Source organism: Psammomys obesus, unplaced genomic scaffold (genome assembly GCF_907164565.1).
Source record: "Psammomys obesus unplaced genomic scaffold, mPsaObe1.curated_primary_1811, whole genome shotgun sequence".
Classification (NCBI taxonomy): Eukaryota; Metazoa; Chordata; class Mammalia; order Rodentia; family Muridae; genus Psammomys; species Psammomys obesus.
The window spans coordinates 266,388-285,735 of record NW_026585504.1 but is presented as its reverse complement, the minus strand read 5'-3'; the positions used below and the strand labels follow the sequence as shown (position 1 = coordinate 285,735).

At 49.7% G+C, this 19,348-nt stretch overlaps 1 protein-coding gene across 1 annotated transcript in view; it reads left to right on the top strand.

Annotated features, from left to right (window-relative positions):
* The first annotated feature begins 6,912 nt into the window (after positions 1 to 6,912).
* Positions 6,913 to 19,348, top strand: part of Esyt1 (extended synaptotagmin 1) — a 14,793-nt gene continuing 2,357 nt past the window's right edge. The window contains exons 1-24 of the mRNA XM_055600535.1: positions 6,913 to 7,428; positions 9,527 to 9,568; positions 10,050 to 10,184; positions 10,317 to 10,390; positions 10,503 to 10,575; positions 10,729 to 10,818; positions 10,965 to 11,020; positions 11,636 to 11,759; positions 11,844 to 12,020; positions 12,118 to 12,200; positions 12,633 to 12,681; positions 12,809 to 12,895; positions 12,967 to 13,059; positions 13,266 to 13,337; positions 13,454 to 13,540; positions 14,465 to 14,614; positions 14,849 to 14,995; positions 15,083 to 15,259; positions 15,373 to 15,455; positions 15,711 to 15,759; positions 15,857 to 15,946; positions 16,025 to 16,120; positions 16,372 to 16,443; positions 16,549 to 16,635. Of these exons, the coding sequence (XP_055456510.1) occupies positions 7,066 to 7,428; positions 9,527 to 9,568; positions 10,050 to 10,184; positions 10,317 to 10,390; positions 10,503 to 10,575; positions 10,729 to 10,818; positions 10,965 to 11,020; positions 11,636 to 11,759; positions 11,844 to 12,020; positions 12,118 to 12,200; positions 12,633 to 12,681; positions 12,809 to 12,895; positions 12,967 to 13,059; positions 13,266 to 13,337; positions 13,454 to 13,540; positions 14,465 to 14,614; positions 14,849 to 14,995; positions 15,083 to 15,259; positions 15,373 to 15,455; positions 15,711 to 15,759; positions 15,857 to 15,946; positions 16,025 to 16,120; positions 16,372 to 16,443; positions 16,549 to 16,635 (2,556 nt within the window). The 5' untranslated portion in view covers positions 6,913 to 7,065. The remainder of the gene's footprint in view (positions 7,429 to 9,526; positions 9,569 to 10,049; positions 10,185 to 10,316; positions 10,391 to 10,502; positions 10,576 to 10,728; positions 10,819 to 10,964; positions 11,021 to 11,635; positions 11,760 to 11,843; positions 12,021 to 12,117; positions 12,201 to 12,632; positions 12,682 to 12,808; positions 12,896 to 12,966; positions 13,060 to 13,265; positions 13,338 to 13,453; positions 13,541 to 14,464; positions 14,615 to 14,848; positions 14,996 to 15,082; positions 15,260 to 15,372; positions 15,456 to 15,710; positions 15,760 to 15,856; positions 15,947 to 16,024; positions 16,121 to 16,371; positions 16,444 to 16,548; positions 16,636 to 19,348) is intronic.

Sequence of the window (19,348 nt, the reverse complement as noted above, 5' to 3'; positions counted from 1 at the left end):
ATCACTTTCTCAGACCCTCACAACTTACTTAAGCTTCCAATCCCTCAGATCCAGACCGTCGTAACTTGTATTTACAAACTTCCACAACTAAGATTTTTATATCCTCAGACCTTCATAAATTGTACCTTTTCTCTGACTGTCATGATTTCAGACCTTTATAACTTGGTGTAGGTTTGAGTTAGGTTTAAGTTTTATCTCCTGGGGTAAGAGTCAGGTGCGTTTGGAGAAAGGACAGAAGGGATTTAGTACTAGAGCGAACTATTTTATGTAAGTAGCAAATAATGTCCTGTGTTGATGGAGAGTTTGGTATTTGTTATTTGTGTTGTGTGGTCTGTAGCCTACAGGGAAGTAGGATGAGTCATAAGGGTTGAAAGGGCATCTTGCTGGGCTGCCATGTGGGCTCCATTACTGTCTTTACTGACAGTGGAGGGGTCAGTCTGATGTGCCTTGCAACGTACCAAGCCAATCGGAGAAGGTGGAGGCCTTGAGGCAACATGAAGAGTTGCCTTTTGTGTTTAAAATCCTTGTTCCTTCCAGTGTGTTAAGACAGAGAATGTGTATTTGGACTCTGCATACACCATTAATGATATATTTTTAGTCATTTGGAAGGCTGTGGTGAGGGCTATTAATTCTGCCTGTTGATTAGTATTGTGTGGGGTAAGGAGGCCTCCTTGATGATGGCATTGTTTGAGACCACTGCATATCCCACAGCATGCGGATGTCTGACAGGAAGGAGCTGCCACCTGCATACAAAGTGTAAGCAGACGTAGGTAGAGGACCCTCTCTATGTGAGAGGGAGGGGAAAGAGGTCCGGTCAGGAGTGAAGAGGGTCTAGGGAATGTTGGTGAAGTGGTAAGTGATGAGGGGTTGAGGGAAACAGGTAAAAAATGTGAATGGAGCATTTTCAGTAAGAGAAGTTTGTAGGGATAGAAGCTGAGGTGGTTGAAGGGATTGGAGTTCTGTCTGTAAATTAGGAGTTGAGAGGGAAAATGGTGGGAATAGATTGTGAGGGGGATCTCAGAATTAACCCCTTTTATATTCAGAGATTAGCAGAGAGGCTGCTGCAAGAGCTTGTAGGGAGCCAGATGCAGACAGTGCTGCCTAGATTATGGAGAGGTAAGCCATGGGGGCAAAGGACAGTCCCAAAAGTGTCCCAAGACCCCCAAGGGCATAACCCTGATTTTGGAAAGTGTAAAGATGGAAAGGCCTGCATAGCTGAGAGCCAGGGCTGAAAGAGCAATTTGGCGGGGAGGGGGGTTGTGGACAGGGTTTCTCTGTGTAGCTGTCCTGGACTTGCTTTGTAGACCATGCTGGCCTTGAACTCACAAATCTGCCTACTCCTGCCTACGTCTGCCTCCCTGAGTGCTGGGGTTACAGGTGTGTACCACGGAGTCTAGCTTTGTGGGTATTTTTGTTTTTTAGTTTAAATAATTGTTTGTTAGTGGGAGGAAGAAGCCCATAGGGAACTCTAGAAGTAGCTTGGTGTAGTAGGTGAACTAGAAATGAGTAGGCAGAGATCCATGAGTGAAGAAAATTGGCTATCCCCCAAAAGGAAAGCAGTTCAGATTTTGTCAAGGGCAGAGGTAAGGGAGCAGAGATGGGTAAGGCAGTCTAAAGTCAGGTGTTTATGGTTTGGGGTGAGAGAGAATCCAAGATAGGTTACCTGAGGAGACGAGAATTGAGCTTTGGAAGTGAGATGGGTATCTCCTGGAACTTCAGGAATGGAGGAAGGAGGCAGTGTCAGATTGTCTATCAGGCAAAGGAGGAAGTCATCTACATACTGAAGCAGGTGGGAGGGAAAAAGGAGGAGGCAAACCAGAAAGGTGGGGGCTGTCTTTAAATGTCTGGGGAAGGACAGTCCAGCTCAATGTTTGGAATTGTTGAAGATCAGGGTCTGTCCAAGTGAAAGCAGAAAGATCTTGAAAAGGATCATCCAGGTGTATTGAGAAAAAAAGCATCTTTAGGGTCTAGGACTGAAAACTGAGTAGTGCTGCCATAGATGGCAGATAGGGTGGTGTAATGGCTGTGAACTATAGCGTGAAAAGGGACAAGTGGCAATGTTAATGGAGTGAAGGTCTTGGACTAGGTAGAAAATTCTGCCACTATGGGAGTACTGTAGGGTGAAGAGGTGGGACATGGAAACCGCTTGGATAAAAGAGATTGGATGATGGGTGGGAGGCTTCTGAGGCTAGTTAAGGGTTGGGCATTGGGGCTGGAGATGTAGGCAGAAGTGTGATAAAGAGCGGTCTTCAGATTTTGGAGAATAGGAGAGTATACAAATGGAATCTGAGGAAAGAAGGAAGACCGATATTGGGGTGTCTGGGAGCTGCTATCGAAGTAAAAGTTTGAATTTATGCCAATTTCGCAAAGGCTATCTCTCCTTAGTAAGGTAGTAAGGTATGAGGATATGAGAAGAAAAGAGTGGGAAGGAAAAGCCTTTAAAGGAGTAAGTTAAGGGTGGGGTGTGCAGGGCTCTGAAGGACTGGCTGTGCACTCTTGACTATGGGTGAGGGAGAAGGGTGTTGTTTTGTGTGAGTTTAAGTCAGTCAACATCACCAGAGATTTGAGGAGGATGAATTATACTAGGACTGTAATCCAAATGACCTATGTATCAATTAAAATGACAGCTCTTTTTATTACCTAGACAGTTGCCCTGGGCCCCCATGGTCTTGATGCCAGTGGTGGTAGGTCTTCAGCCCCTTGCTGTCAGGCCCAGGTCTGACAGACTTTTCATGTAGAGGAATTTGGGGAAATTGGCCTTACTTTGACTAGGCAGAGTGGGATAATCAACCCCAAAGTGTTTACAGTTTGAGCAGAGCCCTGGCAGAAAGCTAGGCATGGGGTATGAGGGGGCAGGGGACAGGTTACCCCAGTAGTCAGCCTTACCACAATCCAGGAGGAGTCACTGTGGTGCCCTCTCTGTCTTCTTTGGAGACCATAGGATTTATATTGGGCATTTCTCTATAATTATTACACAGTCTTAAATGCCATATTTAGCAGATCTCTGAAGAGTTTGAGGACAACCTGGTTAGTATGTTTGATTTTAGGTTTAACCTTAAAAACATACATAAATCAGGTGTGTGTGTGGTCCAAGGAGAGAGGGAGGGTGGAAAGATAAAACTCCACTGAAGGGAATTGGTATAAGCTTCAAGAGAGACAAGAATGTAGTAGCCCATATGGGAGTAACCGGAGTTAGAGACTGGAGCTATGGACAGTTGTGAGCTGCCATGCAGGCACTAGTGTCTCAGTGTTCTGCTGCTGTGAACCTTGACCACAGCAATTCTTAAAAATAAAAGCATTTAATTGGGACTTGCTTACAGTTTAGAGGTTAAGTCCATTATCCTCAAGACAGGGACATGGCAGCACACAGGCAGACATGGTAGCTGAGAGTTCTGGAGACTCAGGACAGGAAGAGAGACACACTTGGCTTGGCCTGAGCTTTTGAAACCCCTAAGTCTATCCCAAGTGACAACATTTCCTCCTAATCTCTCTCAAGTATCATTACTCCCTAGCAGTAATACAGTTAAACATATGAGCCTCTGGGAGCCATTCCTGTCCAAACCACCAGAGCTAGGAACTGAACCTGCGGTCTTAATTAAGTGTTCTTAATCACTGAGCCATCTTTCCAGTATTTACATCTTCATGAGAGTGTCTACATCAACGATCAGGCATAGTGTCACATGTCTGTGTCTGTAATCCCAACACTTAAAGTGCTGAGGCAAGAGCATCAGGAGATCTTTCGAGTTTAAGACCAGTCTGGTATATAAAAGCCTTGTCAGAAAAAGAAAAGAAGGGCTGGAGAGCTGGCTCAGAGTTAAGAACACTGGCTGCCCTTCCAAAGGTCCTGAGTTCAATTCCCAGCAACCACATGGTGCCTCAACCATCTGGTGCCCTCTTCTGGTACACAGGCACATATGTAGGCAGAATGCTGTGTAATTAATAAAGAAATAAATCTTAAAAAAAAAAAAAAAAGAAGAAGAAGAAGAAGAAGAAGAAAAAGAAAGAAAGGGCCTGGAGAAATGGCTCAGTGGTTAAGAGCATATACTGCTCTTCCAGATACTCATAATTCAGTTCTCAACACCATATTATATATACCACAACCCCAGCTCTGGGGCATCTGATGTCTCTGGCCTTTCAGGCACCTGCACACACATGCACATACCCAACACAGACACACAAACAAATGATTAAAAATAAGAAAAGTGAATCTTTAGCAAAACAATGAAAACAAACCCCACCTCTTCCTTCCTTCCTTCCTTCCTTCCTTCCTTCCTTCCTTCCTTCTTTCCTTCCTTCCTTTCTTTCTTGAGACAAGGTTTCTCTGTGTAGCCTTGGCTGTCCTGGACTCACTCTGTAGACCAGGCTGGCCTCGAACTCACAGAGATCTGCCTGCCTCTGCCTCCCGAGTGCTCGGACTGTAGATGTGGCCACTGTGCCCAGCTTTCCACCATTCTTTTTATAGGGTTGACAGAAGCTTGGCAGGTAAAAGTACTTGCTATGCAAAGTCTGAGGAGCTGAGCTCAAGTCTGTGGAGACCAAGGTGGAGGGACCAAGTCCCTAATGCTGTCCTCTGAGCTGTACATGCACACATATACAACCTATACATGTGTGTGTGTTCCATGTGAAGGTGAAAAGAGCGGCAACTCCAGAAAGTTACTCTCTGGCCGACATACACATACCACATAAAATTTAAAATTAAAAAAGGCCAAGCCTGGTGGTGCACAGCTCTAACCTAAGCACTTTGGAGGCAGAGGCAGTTAGATCTCTGTAAGGTCAAAGCCAGACTGGTCTACACAGTGAGCTCCAGGCCAGCCAGGGCCGTATAGCGAGACCATTTTTAAAGTTGTGTGTGTATCACAGGGTGCATTGGGTCATTAGAGGACATGGGCTTCCCACGCCATGTGGGTCGGGGCCACTAAGCTCAGGCTGTCACCCAGGGAGCCCTCTTGGAGGAGTCTACCTGACCTCTGACAAAAGCAAGCCTCCCTGAAGCTGGAACTTGCTAATCAGGCTACACTGGTCACGGAGCCCAGAAATCCTCCCTTCTGTTTTCCCAGAGCTGGGATTCAGGCACATGCTGGCACACTGTGTGTGTGTGTATGAGTGAAGCGTGTGTGTGAATGTGTATGTATGTGTGTGAGAAGGTGCGAGAGTGTTATGAATGTGAGAGCATGTGTATGAGTGTGAGTTTGTATATGTGTGTATGTGTGTGAGAGGGTATGTGTGTGTGTGAATGTATGTGTATATGTGTGAGTGTGGTTTGTTATGTGTGAGTGAGTGAGTGTATATGTATGTGAGTGTGTGGTATGTATATATGTGTATCAGTATCTGTGTGTGCATACATGAGTGTGTGTGTGGTGTTGTGTGACTGTGTGTGTGTGCATATGTTTGTGTGTGGTGTGTTATGTGCATATTGTGGGGGACACATGTAGGGATCAGAGTTCAGTGCTGAGATATCAGTCCTCACCTCCCCTCAGAGGCAGACTCTCTGCTTCACAACCCGTGCTAGTTGGCCCTGGAGCCTTTGGAGACTCTGTTTTCCATTTCCTGAAGATGCCCAGTAAGAGCCCTAAAGCTACTGAGGCTTCTCCAGACAGGAGTGTGGGTCATTAGGCTTGTGGAGCAAAGGCCTTTACCCACCACGCTTTTGTTTGTGGGTACTGGACATTGAACTTAGGTCCTCAGGCTTGAGCATACAGACTGCCCCTTCCTCCTCCTCTCCTTCCTTTCCTTTCTTTGGTTTCTGGCGTGTATCTCAGGCTGCCCTACCCCCTCCCCTCCCCAAATGCTGGGATTACAGTTGTGAGTCATCCTGCCTGTCAGAACTCTTCATCTGATACAGGCTGGGGTCATCTGGGAGGATGAACTCTGGATGAGAAAATGCCTCCACAAGGTCTGTGGGCCTTGTGGAGCATGGGGGCCATTTTCTTAGTGATGGAAGGGAAAGGCCTGCCTGGCCCACTATGTGTGGAGCGATCCCTGGCTGGTGGCCCTGGCTTCTATGAGAAAGCAAGCCAGTGAGCAGCACCCTCTATGGCCTCTGCTCCCAGGTTCCACCCTAGTCTGAGTTCCTGCCTGGGCCTCCTTCAGCGAAGGACTCCGGTGTGGAAGTGTCTCAATTTGTCTTGCTCTAGTCCCTCCCCAATTTGCTTTTGGTGTTTCCTCACAGCAATAGTTACCCTAGCTAGGACACGAAGCATCAGGAAATTATTGGAAAATGTAGTAACTGAATTTGAACCCTCCCCACGATTGGAGTCAATTTAGTCTTAATTTGCCCTCTGTGGTAGAGATGACCCACTTGGAGACCCTAAACTGAAACAAAAACCTCACTCATGTACTACTCTTCTCCTTTCCCCAATTTCTTCAAGGCCGGAATACTAGAACAAAAATGTTCCTTGTCCAGCCTTCGCTGGAGTCAGTTGTCCAATTCACAGACAAGTTGGGGGACCGAGGACAAGATAGACAGTGTCGGTCATCCTAGGCTTTCATTCCGAATAGGATAATTTCCTTTAAGGGCAGCTAAGAAAAACTCAGAATATTCTTACAGGAAAAAAAGAATGTCCTCTAAGTATCAAAACTTGGGAAAGTTGACAAAGAATATGTAAGATTCAGGCCAAACTCTGCCAAACCATCTGAACGGGTGGAAAGATAAACCGGCTACCCGCAACCCCTCACCACTAGCTCGCTCTGAACTTAGTAATTAGGATAGCGGCTCTGCATGACGTAACGCCACAGGCGCTCCAATCCCACGTGGGAGGAGCAGTTGCTCCCGCCTCTTTACGTGAGACGCCACGCCCCGTGCTCTCTAGGACCAGTCAAATACTGCCTTTTGGTTTCTTTCCTCCTTTTCCCGCCACCCAGCCCTCCCATTTTGACCCTCCGGCCCAATCACGAAGGTCCTACCGTCCCCAAGTCCTTAAGCTGTCTACAAGTCGCGAACCGACCCGGGTGGGCAGGGGCTGGGCGTGGCCTGAGGTCCCCGAGAGCGCCCTGTCTTTCGGGGGCGGGGGACCAGACCCTGAGCTGCCTGCCGCTGCTCGGGCGGGCACTTCTAGAAGCTGCCCCATGGAGCGCTCCGCTGCAGAGGGCGCGGGCCCCGATCCCTCAGGGCAGGCCCCTGCTGCAGACACCACGAGGGACGACGGGGGTCCCGGGGTCCCACCTGCGGGCCCAGGTGCCGCGAGCGAGGCCCTGAGGGCACTGGCTTCCTTCGGGCGGCGCTTGCTGGTGCTGCTGCCGGTGTACCTGGCAGGGGCAGCGGGTCTCAGCGTGGGCTTCGTGCTTTTCGGCCTCGCCCTCTACATGGGCTGGCGCCGGGTCCGAGAGGGGAAAGAGTGGAGCCTGAGGGCAGCGAGGCAGCTGCTGGATGACGAGGAGCGGATTACAGCAAAGACGCTTTATATGAGCCACCGGGAACTACCTGCCTGGGTGAGTTACCACGTCAGCCCTTGGTGCAGTGTAGCTCTTCCTAGTCCCCTCAGCTCGGCCTCTCCCTCCCTATGAAATCAGACTTGGGACGGCGGCCCCCAGACTTTTACCCGGTCCTGGTAGCGCCTAGCCGCTGGGACGCACCACTCTTGGACGACTACCCACTCTCTCCGCCCACCCTTGCCGCAGAGCGGATCCCTCCACAGAATTGGGACTTCTTCCTCGCTCTCCTTGGACTACGGTGGTACATCTGAGCGGCCGCTCCCTGCCCCGGCCCCCTCCCAGCCAAGCGTGCAGAATGCTCGCTCCTCCTGACTTCTGGTTCCGCCGCTGCCTCTGGGGGATCCCTCCACCCCAGCCCTGTGATCGCTCAGAGGTTCCCTTGCCTTTGCTAGCTCTTTCAGGGCTCTTATCTACTTAATCTTTCAGGGCTTTTTATCTACTTAGGGGCATAAGGGTTTCCCGTTTCCTGCCTTGTCGCTAGGTGCCCGCTAAGACCCAGCCCTGCAGGCATTGTTCAGCTGAGCCCCAGAATCTGGAAACGACCCACCGAGGTCGCCTCCCAGCCTCAATACAGCCGGACTGTGGAGCAGCCACGGCAGCTGCTGGGCTAAGGAAGGAGGTGCTGGGAAGAGGGTAGTGAGGCTGCTGTGGTTCCCGCTGCTCTGTCTACTCTCACCCTGGGCAGCCCCACCCTTTTCCGGACTGTGGGTAGCCTTCGCTCGCTTGCTCAGCTGACCCAGGCCCTTATTACTGCACCCTGTCTTCAGGGCTGAAACAGATGCCTCTCGGGCCTTGCTAAAGCTGAGCGGGTTACCGGGCTCCTTCTCTCTACCCTTCCTACTTAGAGGTGCCAGTAAGGTAGACACAGTCACGCTTACTATGCCCTGTGTACCCCAAGCAGCAACTATTACAACTACTCCTTATCCCGGGAATTAATCTACACACCGCCCCCCCGCCCCCCCCCGCGGATGCAGAGCACAGGTGTCCTTTCCCATAAAAAGTGTCATTCAGGAAGAGAAAGGAGGTAGGGAGGAAGGGAAAGAGGAGAGACGGCTGCGGAGGCTTGCGGAGGCTCTAGCGCCCCGGTGCACCCGGCCTAAGTAGCTCGTCCAGCCTGTCTCTAGGTTATCAACGGTTTGTTGGTTTCTTCTTCACCTTCTTATACGGGAGCCCACGCCCAGTCCCAGGGGATCAGGGAAGGCTGGACAAAGGAACCAGAACTACTACTTCATCCATCACAGGAGCCCCTAGAGCTCTAAATCAGAGCTCTAGAGATCTCTGCCTGAAAAAAATGTGCCCTTCTTTTCAAAGCTCCTCCTCCCTCTCCCTCCTTTGCCCCAGAAGCTGCCATTTCATATCTCTGAGCTATCTGAAAGATCTGTATGTGGCCCCACATCCTACCAGCTCCCCTTATTAACCTCAGTGTTTCCAAATTCTAAGGGAAGAAGTTTCCCACCTTCAGGATTGTGTGCTGAAGTCTGCATTAAAACTCTTCTTTTACTGGGGGTAATGGCAAAAGTCTTTTATCTCTGTGAACTTGAGGCCAGCCTGAACTTGAGGTCTATGTAGAGTGAGTTCCAGGTCAGCCAGGGCTGCATGATGAGACCCTGTCTACAAACAGAAAAACAGCTTTTCTTTTTATTTTTTTTAATGCACAGTTTCATATAGCCCAGGCTGGCTTTGAAAACTCATGACCCTCCTGCCTCTACCTTCTAAGTATTGGAAATATAGGTTGGCCTGGAGAGATGGCTCAGCAGTTAAGAGCACTGGCTGCTCTTCCAGAAGACCTGGGTTCAAGTCCCAACATCCACATGGCATCTCACAACTGTAATTCTAGTTCCATGGGCTCTGGCACCTGCACACAGACGTATGTGCAGGCAAAACGCCAATGCACATAAAACAAGAATAAATAAGTCATTAAAACAAAACAAAAGGGTGGAAGAGGGGGGAAAAGAGAGGGAGGGAAGGAACCTCAGCACACAGCCCTTGGGCGTGAGGAGTCTCTGTCAGATGGGCTCTCCCATCTCTTCTGTGTGTATCCCACTGGACTCTTAGGACAAGCGCTCTCTCACTGTCTCTGCCTCTTCCACTTCAGGTCAGCTTCCCAGATGTAGAAAAGGCCGAATGGCTAAACAAGGTGAGGACTGTCTTGGTTTTGAATTTTACTGAATGGGATTTGTTCCTCTTTCAAGGATTCCCACAGCTCAGTTCCAGCTTTAGCGTAGTCCCCAGTGCTGCCGGTGGGGTGACTGGGTCTCCTTGCTCCACCTCTTAATTGAGCTTCCCACCTCAGCAGCGCTCCTCAGAACATAGCCGTTTGCCATCTTACTGAGACAGACTTGCCTTTACACTAGTGGCTCCCAACGTGCTGGTGTTGCAATCCTGTAATACAGTTCCTCATACTGTGGTGATCCCCAGCCATAGTTTTTTTTATTGCTACTTCACAACTAATTTTGCTACTTTATGAATTGTAAATATCTGTGTTTTTCCAGTAGTCTTAGGTGAAATCTCTGAAAAGGTTGTTTGCCTCCTGAGGGGGTCATGACCCATGACAGGTTGAGAACCACTGCTTGAGAGGGAAAGGGGCCTATCCTCTGACAGTGTTCCTTTCCTCCCAGATTGTGGCCCAGGTGTGGCCCTTCCTAGGCCAGTATATGGAGAAACTTCTGGCTGAAACGGTGGCCCCTGCTGTCCGGGGAGCTAACCCCCACCTGCAAACATTCACATTTACACGAGTGGAGCTGGGTGAAAAGGTACCTGTGGAAGGAAGTAGATAAGGCATTGTGTGTGGGGGGACACCCTAAGAGTTGAGGTGCAGGGGCACCCCAAATTCTGAGGTACTCCTCCTTTCCTCCTGCCTCTTCTGAGATCACCTCTCTCTCTAGCCAGTACGAATCATCGGAGTCAAGGTTCACCCTAGTCAGAGAAAAGATCAGATTCTATTGGACTTGAATGTCAGGTGATCCCCACCTCCTCATGGGAGGGTCCTGGTCACTCCTGGTACTGAGCCCCTCCACTTGATGCTGAAGCCTAGTGCTAACTTCTTTACTCTCTTCCTTGCTGCCTCCCAGCTATGTGGGTGACCTGCAGATTGATGTGGAAGTGAAGAAATATTTCTGCAAAGCAGGAGTCAAGGGCATGCAGGTGGGGCAGATGTCAGGGCCCTTCCTATAGAGCCTCTGCCCTGAGGGTCATGGGCTGTGGGAAGGGGGCCTTTGGAACAACAGAGGCTGGGAAGTGCAGGAGGACACAAGGCCTCCTCTGGTGAAGACTTTGATTTTTCTCTTCTTGCTCTAGCTACATGGAGTCTTACGGGTGATTCTTGAGCCACTCACAGGGGACCTTCCTATCGTGGGGGCTGTGTCGATGTTCTTTATCAAACGCCCGGTAAGAGAGGACATTGGTGGGAAATGGGACGCACAGGGCTGTGGCCTTTGGGAAGAGTCATCTATGGCCACTGAGAAGACTGACCAAGGCTTTGTGTGCCCATGCTCTCTAGAGTCTGTCCTGAGTCTTCTGCCCTTTTCTTCCAGACACTTGACATCAACTGGACAGGGATGACGAACCTGCTGGACATCCCAGGACTTAGGTATTAAGCACCTTCCCAGTACCCGGTCCTGGGGTGAGAGTTCAGAAATGTACTAAAACCACAGCCTGTATCTTCAAGACCTCACTGCAGTTGGGGAGATTGGACATATACTGCAGGAAAGTTTCAGACTGGGATTTCTCCTTTGTGGGAGGGGCATGCACTTTGGTAGGGAGTGGAGACTTCTCAAGCATGGGCAAAAGGAACAGGAAAGGCTGAGAATGCAAGGGAGTTAGGAGCCAAAAGGAGCAACAAAAGGGTCTCAAAGTCTTCCATGCTGGTAAGATGGCTCCATGGGCAAAGGTGTTTGATGCCAGGCCTGATGGGTACGACATGGTTGTCCTCTGACCTCCACACATGAATGCATGCATGTGAACACAGAGATGAACAAATGTAGTAAAAAAGCCTGGACTTCCTAAAGTAGGTATGGTGGCACACACCTGTAATCCTGGCACCTGGGAGGTTCAGTGCCAGCATGGGCTACATAACAAATTCCAGCTCAGCCAGGGATATACAGTGAGACTTAAAAGATTGGAATCTCTCTCTTCAGGAAGAAATACAGTTGGGGTAGGGGAAAACCTAGAAGTTGAACCTTTTTTTTTTCTACACCCCACTTAGCTCTCTCTCTGATACTATGATCATGGATTCTATTGCTGCCTTCCTTGTGTTGCCCAACCGACTACTGGTGCCCCTTGTGCCTGACCTTCAAGATGTGGCCCAGTTACGTTCCCCACTACCCAGGGTATGGCATCTCTCACTAGACTGATCTTTCTCTCAAGGGCTGTGCTGGCTTCTTAGTTTCTTACCAGTTGATTCCTAATCCCAGGGCATTATTCGGATTCACCTTCTGGCAGCCCGAGGTCTGAGCTCCAAGGATAAGTATGTGAAAGGCCTGATTGAGGGCAAATCGGACCCCTATGCACTTGTTCGTGTGGGCACCCAGACATTCTGCAGTCGCGTCATAGATGAGGAGCTCAACCCTTACTGGGGAGAGACTTATGAGGTAGGAAGCTGGGGAGCAGGGGTGTGTGGCAGGGAGTGGAGCCTGGGCAGCCTTCCCAGCTGTAGCCCATGAGGCCGCAGTCCTCTGTGCTCTCCAGGTGATAGTGCATGAGGTCCCAGGACAGGAGATCGAGGTAGAGGTGTTTGACAAAGATCCAGATAAAGACGATTTTCTGGGAAGGTAAGATTGCCATTTTATATTCTAAGGCCCCAGTACTGCAAAGACTCTGGAGGTAGCACAGAACATGGGCACAATACTTCTCCCCCCAACCTCCTTGTGCACCTCTCTCTCTCCCCTGCGTTCATGTAAGATCCTCTGGAGAGATGGCTCAGCCATTATGTATGTACTGCTCTTGTAGAGGACTCAAGTTCAATTCCTAGCACCCACAGGAGGCCTATAACCTCATGTGACCCCAGCTCCCTGTCCTCTGGCCTCCCTGGGCACCTGCCCTAACATGCACACACCTACACACAGGACTTTTAAAAATAATGACATAAAAAAGGATTCTCTGATTATTTCTGGAGAATAAGTGGAGAGATACTGACTGAGTTGCTACTAATTACATCATTCCCCTTTTCTCTTCACGGTCTTCTGTCCTCTGCACTTTTCCAGAATGAAGCTGGATGTAGGGAAGGTATTACAGGCTGGAGTCCTAGATGAGGTAAGTTGGGAGAAGAGGTGGGGTGGGATGAGCTCGCCCTCTGGGCAAGTGCTGCCCGTCACTTGGGAGATGAACCAGGTGTATGGGTGTCTGGTCTCCACTTGTCACTTCCTCCAACCCCCTTCAGTGGTTCCCTCTACAAGGTGGGCAAGGCCAAGTCCACCTGAGACTGGAATGGCTGTCACTTTTGCCAGATGCAGAAAAACTGGATCAGGTAAGGGGACTGGCAGGGGCAATACTTGGGGGTTGGGAGGATGAGGTCTGACCCCTGTTCTTTGCTCCCAGGTTCTCCAGTGGAATCGGGGCATCACTTCTCGACCAGAGCCCCCATCAGCTGCCATCCTGGTTGTCTACTTGGACCGGGCCCAGGATCTTCCTGTGAGTATGGCTTGTAGAGCAGGTGGACAGAGCCTTGTGGAGAGGATGCCCACACCTCCTTTGCTGAGGATGCAGATGTCCCTGCCTGCAGGGGGGTAACACAAAGGTTCTAAGGAGAGGCCAGGTCCACCTTGAGGAAAAGGGTCTTTTAATCCCGAACATCCAACACTCAAGGGATGACTTCTTAATTCTGTTCCCCAACACAGCTGAAGAAGGGGAACAAGGAACCCAACCCCATGGTGCAACTGTCAGTTCAGGATGTGACCCAAGAGAGCAAGGTAAGGGTCACAGCATCATTGGTTGGGGCTAAGGGGGCACAGGATGGTTGTGAGTTCAGAGTTTCAACCCAAATGGGAATGGTGCTGAGTACATGGTCTGTGCCATCACCTCTCAGGCTACCTACAGTACCAACTGCCCAGTGTGGGAAGAGGCTTTCCGATTTTTCCTGCAAGACCCTCAAAGCCAGGAGCTTGATGTGCAGGTAAGAGCAGCAGCCTTATCCTGTCTTTTCAAGTTTTATTGGTGTGTGTGTGTGAGAGAGAGAGAGACAGACAGACAGACAGACAGGAGGGGGTTAGGTTTCAGGGTAGGGCTTCATTTGTACCTCCCAGCTGCTGGGATTAAATGTGTGAGCCACCACGTCCAACTTTGTTTTTTGACAGGGCCTCATGGTGTAGGCCAGGGTGGCCTCAAACTCAAAGAAATTCACCTGCCTCTGTCTTAGTCCATACCTGGCCTGGAATTGATTTTTATAACTGGAAACTTTTTGAGGAATGCAGACTGTGCTCCCATAAAAATTAATACCTAGCATTTAGAAGTCATGGAAGAATCAAAACACTGTGTCATAGCTTCCTTGCTCACTGCCCAGTTTTATGGAGGAAACATGTAAGTTCTGCACAGATTGAAGGTGGTCAAGGAAGACATGGGGGCAGGCACAGATAGAATTTGCAGACTGGAGCCAGCAAATCCCTGGCTCGGTGGGTAAAGATATACAGCCTGGTGACTGGAGTTCAATCCCCAGAATATACATACAGGTGGAAAGAGAGAGCCAATGCTACAAAATTGTTCTCTGACCTCCACAGGTACGCACGGGACACATCCTAATGATGTACGCCATCATTCACACACCATGAATAAAGGTTTCAGCCGAGCCTAAAGGATAGATAAGTAGGGTTGAAATAGGCAGGAGGGAAAGAATGAAAACTTCCTTAGGGAACAGAAAGAGCAAAAGTAGAAGAGACGTTGGTGTTGACAAAATACGGTAAAAATATGCCCCGAGTGGAACAAAAGGTTTATAACTTTCAGAGGGAAATGGGGGGAGAACAGAGCTGGAGTCATGTTATAGTTTCCTCAATACACCTTCCTCTTCCCTAATGCCTGTCCCTCTTTCCTCCTGCTCCCGTAGGTGAAGGATGACTCCAGGGCCCTGACTTTGGGGGCACTGACTCTCCCCCTGGCTCGCCTGCTAACTGCCTCTGAACTTACCATGGACCAGTGGTTCCAGCTCAGCAGCTCAGGCCCAAACTCCAGGCTCTACATGAAACTGGTCATGCGGGTACGGCAATGGAGGAAGCGCGGGGGGGCTGGGGAGCCCTGTGGATCCCTTGGTACTCAGAGCATGGAAGAGGAGCTGGCAAATGCTGAGTGTCTGCAGGCACACTGAAAGTGCTCACTGATGTGGCCGGGGAAGGACTGAGATGAGCCCTGCCCTGCCCCCAGCCCCGTGGCTCACCTCCTGACTGTGCCCATCCGCGCCTCCTCGCTCCTGCAATCCCACTGTCTTTCGCAGATCTTATACTTAGATGCATCGGAAGTCTGCTTCCCTCCTGTGCCTGGTGCCAGGGACCTGGACAGCGGGAGCCCCCAAACAGGCAGCAGTGTGGATGCCCCACCTCGGCCCTATCATACAACTCCTAACAGCCACTTTGGGACTGAGGTAAGTTGATACCTAGAAACTGTAAGGCTCTGTCTGCTTGTGTTAGGGGTGGTTCTGAGAGGCCTTGCCCATCTGTTCCTTCCATAGAATGTTCTTCGGATCCATGTATTAGCGGCTCAGGACCTAATTGCCAAAGACCGTTTCTTGGGGGGATTGGTGAAGGGCAAATCAGACCCCTACGTCAAACTGAAGGTGGCAGGGCAGAGCTTCCGGACTCGTGTTGTGCGGGAAGATCTCAATCCCCGATGGAATGAGGTTTTTGAGGTCAGAAGTGAGTGGCTGGGACTCTCCTGTCTGTAGCAACAGCGGCTGCTGCTGGCAGTCACGGGAGGAAAAGGGAAGAAATCCCTTTCATCCGCACTGTTTTCTCCCATTAGGTGATTGTCACATCAATCCCAGGCCAGGAGCTTGAGCTTGAGGTCTTTGACAAGGACGTGGACAAGGATGACTTTTTGGGCAGGTGAGAGGGTAGGAAGGAGCCAGATGTAGTGGCGCACACCTGTGGTCCCAGCACCAGGGAGGCAGAAGCAGGAGTTTGAGGCCAGCCTGGTCTACAAAGTGAGTCCAGGACAGGCAGGGCTACACAGAGAAACCCTGTCTTGAAAAAACCAAAAGAAAAAAAAATGTGTAAGAAGAAGTTCCAGTGGACTGATAGGCTGGGCACCGAAAGCCATGGTATCAACCATAAGGCCCTCATCTTCATTCTCCACCACAGGTATAGAGTGAGTCTCACCACAGTCCTCAACAGTGGCTTCCTTGATGAGGTGAGCATGAGAGCCAGGCCCTCCTGATCTGGACCAAGGCTCATTTTCATCATTTCTGTTCTCTCATCCTCAAGACTTTTCCTGCCTGTATTCATAGTGGCTGACCCTGGAGGATGTCCCTTCTGGCTGCCTGCACTTGCGCCTGGAGCGTCTGACCCCTAGACCCACTGCTGCTGAGTTGGAGGAGGTGAGGAGAGCAGCTGGAGACAGGATGGGGCAAGGTGAGCCCTTCTGTCAGGTCCCACCACAGCCTACTGTGTCCCAGGTACTGCAGGTGAACAGCCTGATCCAGACTCAGAAGAGCGCAGAGCTGGCGGCAGCCCTGTTGTCAGTCTACTTGGAGCGAGCGGAAGATCTGCCGGTAAGAGCCAAGAGCGAGCAGCTCCCCAGAGCTCCCTAGCCCATCTTCGGGCCCTTGGGTGTAAATGCTCCTTGTAGAATTGGAAGAGGTAAGGGTCCCACTTGAGGATGGTGCTGGGGTGAGATTATCCAAAGTTATGAGGATGATCACGTGAAAGTGGAGATGTGGCTATGGGCTAACTGGCTTTAATTTGTATGAAGGGGAGACTTAACTAGATCCAAATTTATGAGTAAATGATATTCTATTTCCAGCTCCGAAAAGGGACCAAACCTCCCAACCCTTACATTACTCTCACTGTAGGAGAGACTTCCTATAAAACCAAGGTAGGACAAGATGCTTTGTAAGGGGACCCTTCACTGTTAAGAATGGGCAGGAAGAGACTGCAAGACTGAGACCTGCCACTCATCATAACCCCTCATCACCAACAGACTGTCTCCCAAACGGCAGCCCCTGTCTGGGAGGAGAGTGCCTCCTTTCTCATCAAGAAGCCGCATGCTGAGAGCCTGGAGCTGCAGGTACTGTAAACGCACTGCACAGGAGTCCCGTGGACTCCAACCACAGACCAGGCACAGGATGACAAACACCTGTAGTCACAATACTTGAGAGTCTGAAGCAGGAGGACTGTCCTGAGTTCAAGGACAATCTGGGCTAGTAAGACCCCATTTCAAAAAAAAAAACAAAAGGGAAGGAAAGCCTGAGTCCTCACCCTGAGGAGTCCCTCTGTTATGGGAGGACAATAACCAGAGGATACTTACAGAAGCATAAGTAAGTGTACAGGCAGGAATTATGGCGAGAAAAGGAGAGGTCCCACAAGACAGGGATGAGGTGGGGCAGTGAGGAAAACATGCTTGGGAGGCTTGTGAACTTAAGGGCAGATAGGCCGCAACCAACAAGACTAGAAAGGTCAGCGGTGGAGCTCAGCGGGCACCACAGCTCCACAGGATCTGATGCCTCCTGCCATCCTTGAAGGTGCCTGTACAGACTGTGTGCATACTTTCTCTCACAAATAAAATAAAACCAGGAAGTTTTAAATAGAGCAGGAATACCTTTCAGGGTAAGGAAAAAAAAAAAAAAGAGAAGTTTATTATAGAGAGGCTCAGCATAGGGGCTCCTGAATATCACGCTAAGAATTTGGGTTTGAGATGTGTGCAGCCCTGTGCTTGCTTAGTGTGCTCAAGACCCTAGGTTCAATCCCCAGCACTAAAAAAGAATTTGGGGGCTGGAGAGATGGCTCAGCAGGTAAGATGCTGGCTGCTCTTCCAGAGATCCTGAGTTCAATTCCCAGCAACTGCATGGTGGCTCACAACCATCTATCCTAGAATCTGCTGTCCTCTTCTGGCGTGCAGGCGTACATATAAATAGAACACTCATATATAACATAAATAATATCTTAAAGAGAAATCTGCATGGTGATGGTGGCACACAGCTTTAATCCCAGCACTCCGGAGGCAGAGGCAGGCAGCTCTGTGTTCCAGGCCAGCCTGGTCTACAGAATGAGCTCCAGGACAGCCCAGGCTAAGCAGAGAAACCCTGTCTTGAAAAACCAAATAGAATTAAAATTAAATTAAAAAAAATAATTTGGGCCAGGTAAAGCTGGTGCATATCTGAGATTCTGGCACTGGGAGATGGAGGCAGAAGTTCTAGGTTCACACACACACACACATAAAAGAAAGGAAATTAGGGCATCTAATTTGTTATTGATAACTTTGATGCCTTTTTGGATGGTATTTCGAGACAGGGTTTTTCTGTGTAGCCTTGGCTGTCCTGGACTCGCTTTGTAGACCAGGCTGGCCTCAAACTGATAGAGATCCACCTGCTTCTGCCTCCCTGAGTGCTGAGATCAGGGCAATATTGAGGACTTATTGAGACAGCATCTCACAAAGTAGACTAGATTAGCCTCTACTACTGATGGTCTTCCTGTCCCAACTTCCTCAGTACATCACCCGCTTGCCGGCTTTGCTTGTTTTGAGGGAGAGAGGGAGGGATAAAGACCAGTCTGGATGTGAGTTTCGGACATGAGGAAGCTGGATGGAGACGGTGCCACACAGAGGAGGGGCACCCCCAAAGAGCCACCCAAGAAGGTGGACTAGCTGTGTGGTGCTAACTGCTTTCCCCCTTGGGAAATCACATACTCAGGTATGTGAGAAGCCTTCATGGGAGCTGAACTGTAGCTAGAGCACCATGAGAGAGTAGGTTGCAGGAGCCAAGATAGTTTCAGGAGAGTAAAAGAGGCTGAAAGAAGACAATAACAATTATTAAGGTGGGCGCATGCCATTAATCCCAGCACTCAGGAAGCAGTTGGATCTCTGAGTTTGAGGCTAGCCTGGTCTACAGAGTGAGTTCCAGGACAGCCAAGGCTACACAGAGAAACCCTGGCTCAAAAAAACAAGAAAAAAAAAGTAAAAGTTTAAAAAGTCAGAAAATACAAAATAGAGATGTAAGCATATTAGTTAGATTTATAGTAGAAGAAATGTTTAAAGTTTTATTTCTGCATACGGGTACTTTGTCTGTGTGCCATGTGCACACCTGGTCCCGAGGGGAAACTGAAAGAGGGCAGCACTTGTGCCAGCTGCTGGGAGTGCTGGGAAGCAAAGCAAGCCCTCTAGGAGGCGCCAGTACTCGATGGCTGGGCATCCCCCCAGTCCCACAGCAGGGTGATTTTAAAGTTACATTTGTAATATAGAAATGAGTGCATAACAGACAGGAAGCTTTTTGAGATGTGTATCGTGGAGCCCAAGCTGGCCTCACATTCAGTGTGTAGCTGAGGACGACCCTCCTGCCTCCACCTCCTGAGTGCAAGGATGGCAGACATGCACCATCATGGCGGAGCTGGGGCCGAGAGCTTCAAGCATGTTAGGCAAGCGTGCTACCCACTGAGCTACACCATTATGTACTTTTTCTTTTTGGCCCTGAATATCCCTGGCCGGCCTGGGACTCAGAGATCCACTTTCCTCTGCCTCCCACCCAGCCATGCCTGGCAATTTACTTTTAGCATTTGCCATTCTTTTTTTCACTCTGCTGATAGTACTGTTAAGTCTGTGAAACCTTATGAAGTAAAAAGTAGAGACTAACCTGTGTGTGGTGGCACACGCCTGTAATGCCGGCACTCAGGAAGGCAAAGGCAGGAGGATCTCTGTGAGTTCAGGCCCAGGACAGCCAAAGCTATACAGAGAAACCCTCTGAAAGAAAGAAAGAAAGAAAGAAAGAAAGAAAGAAAGAAAGAAAGAA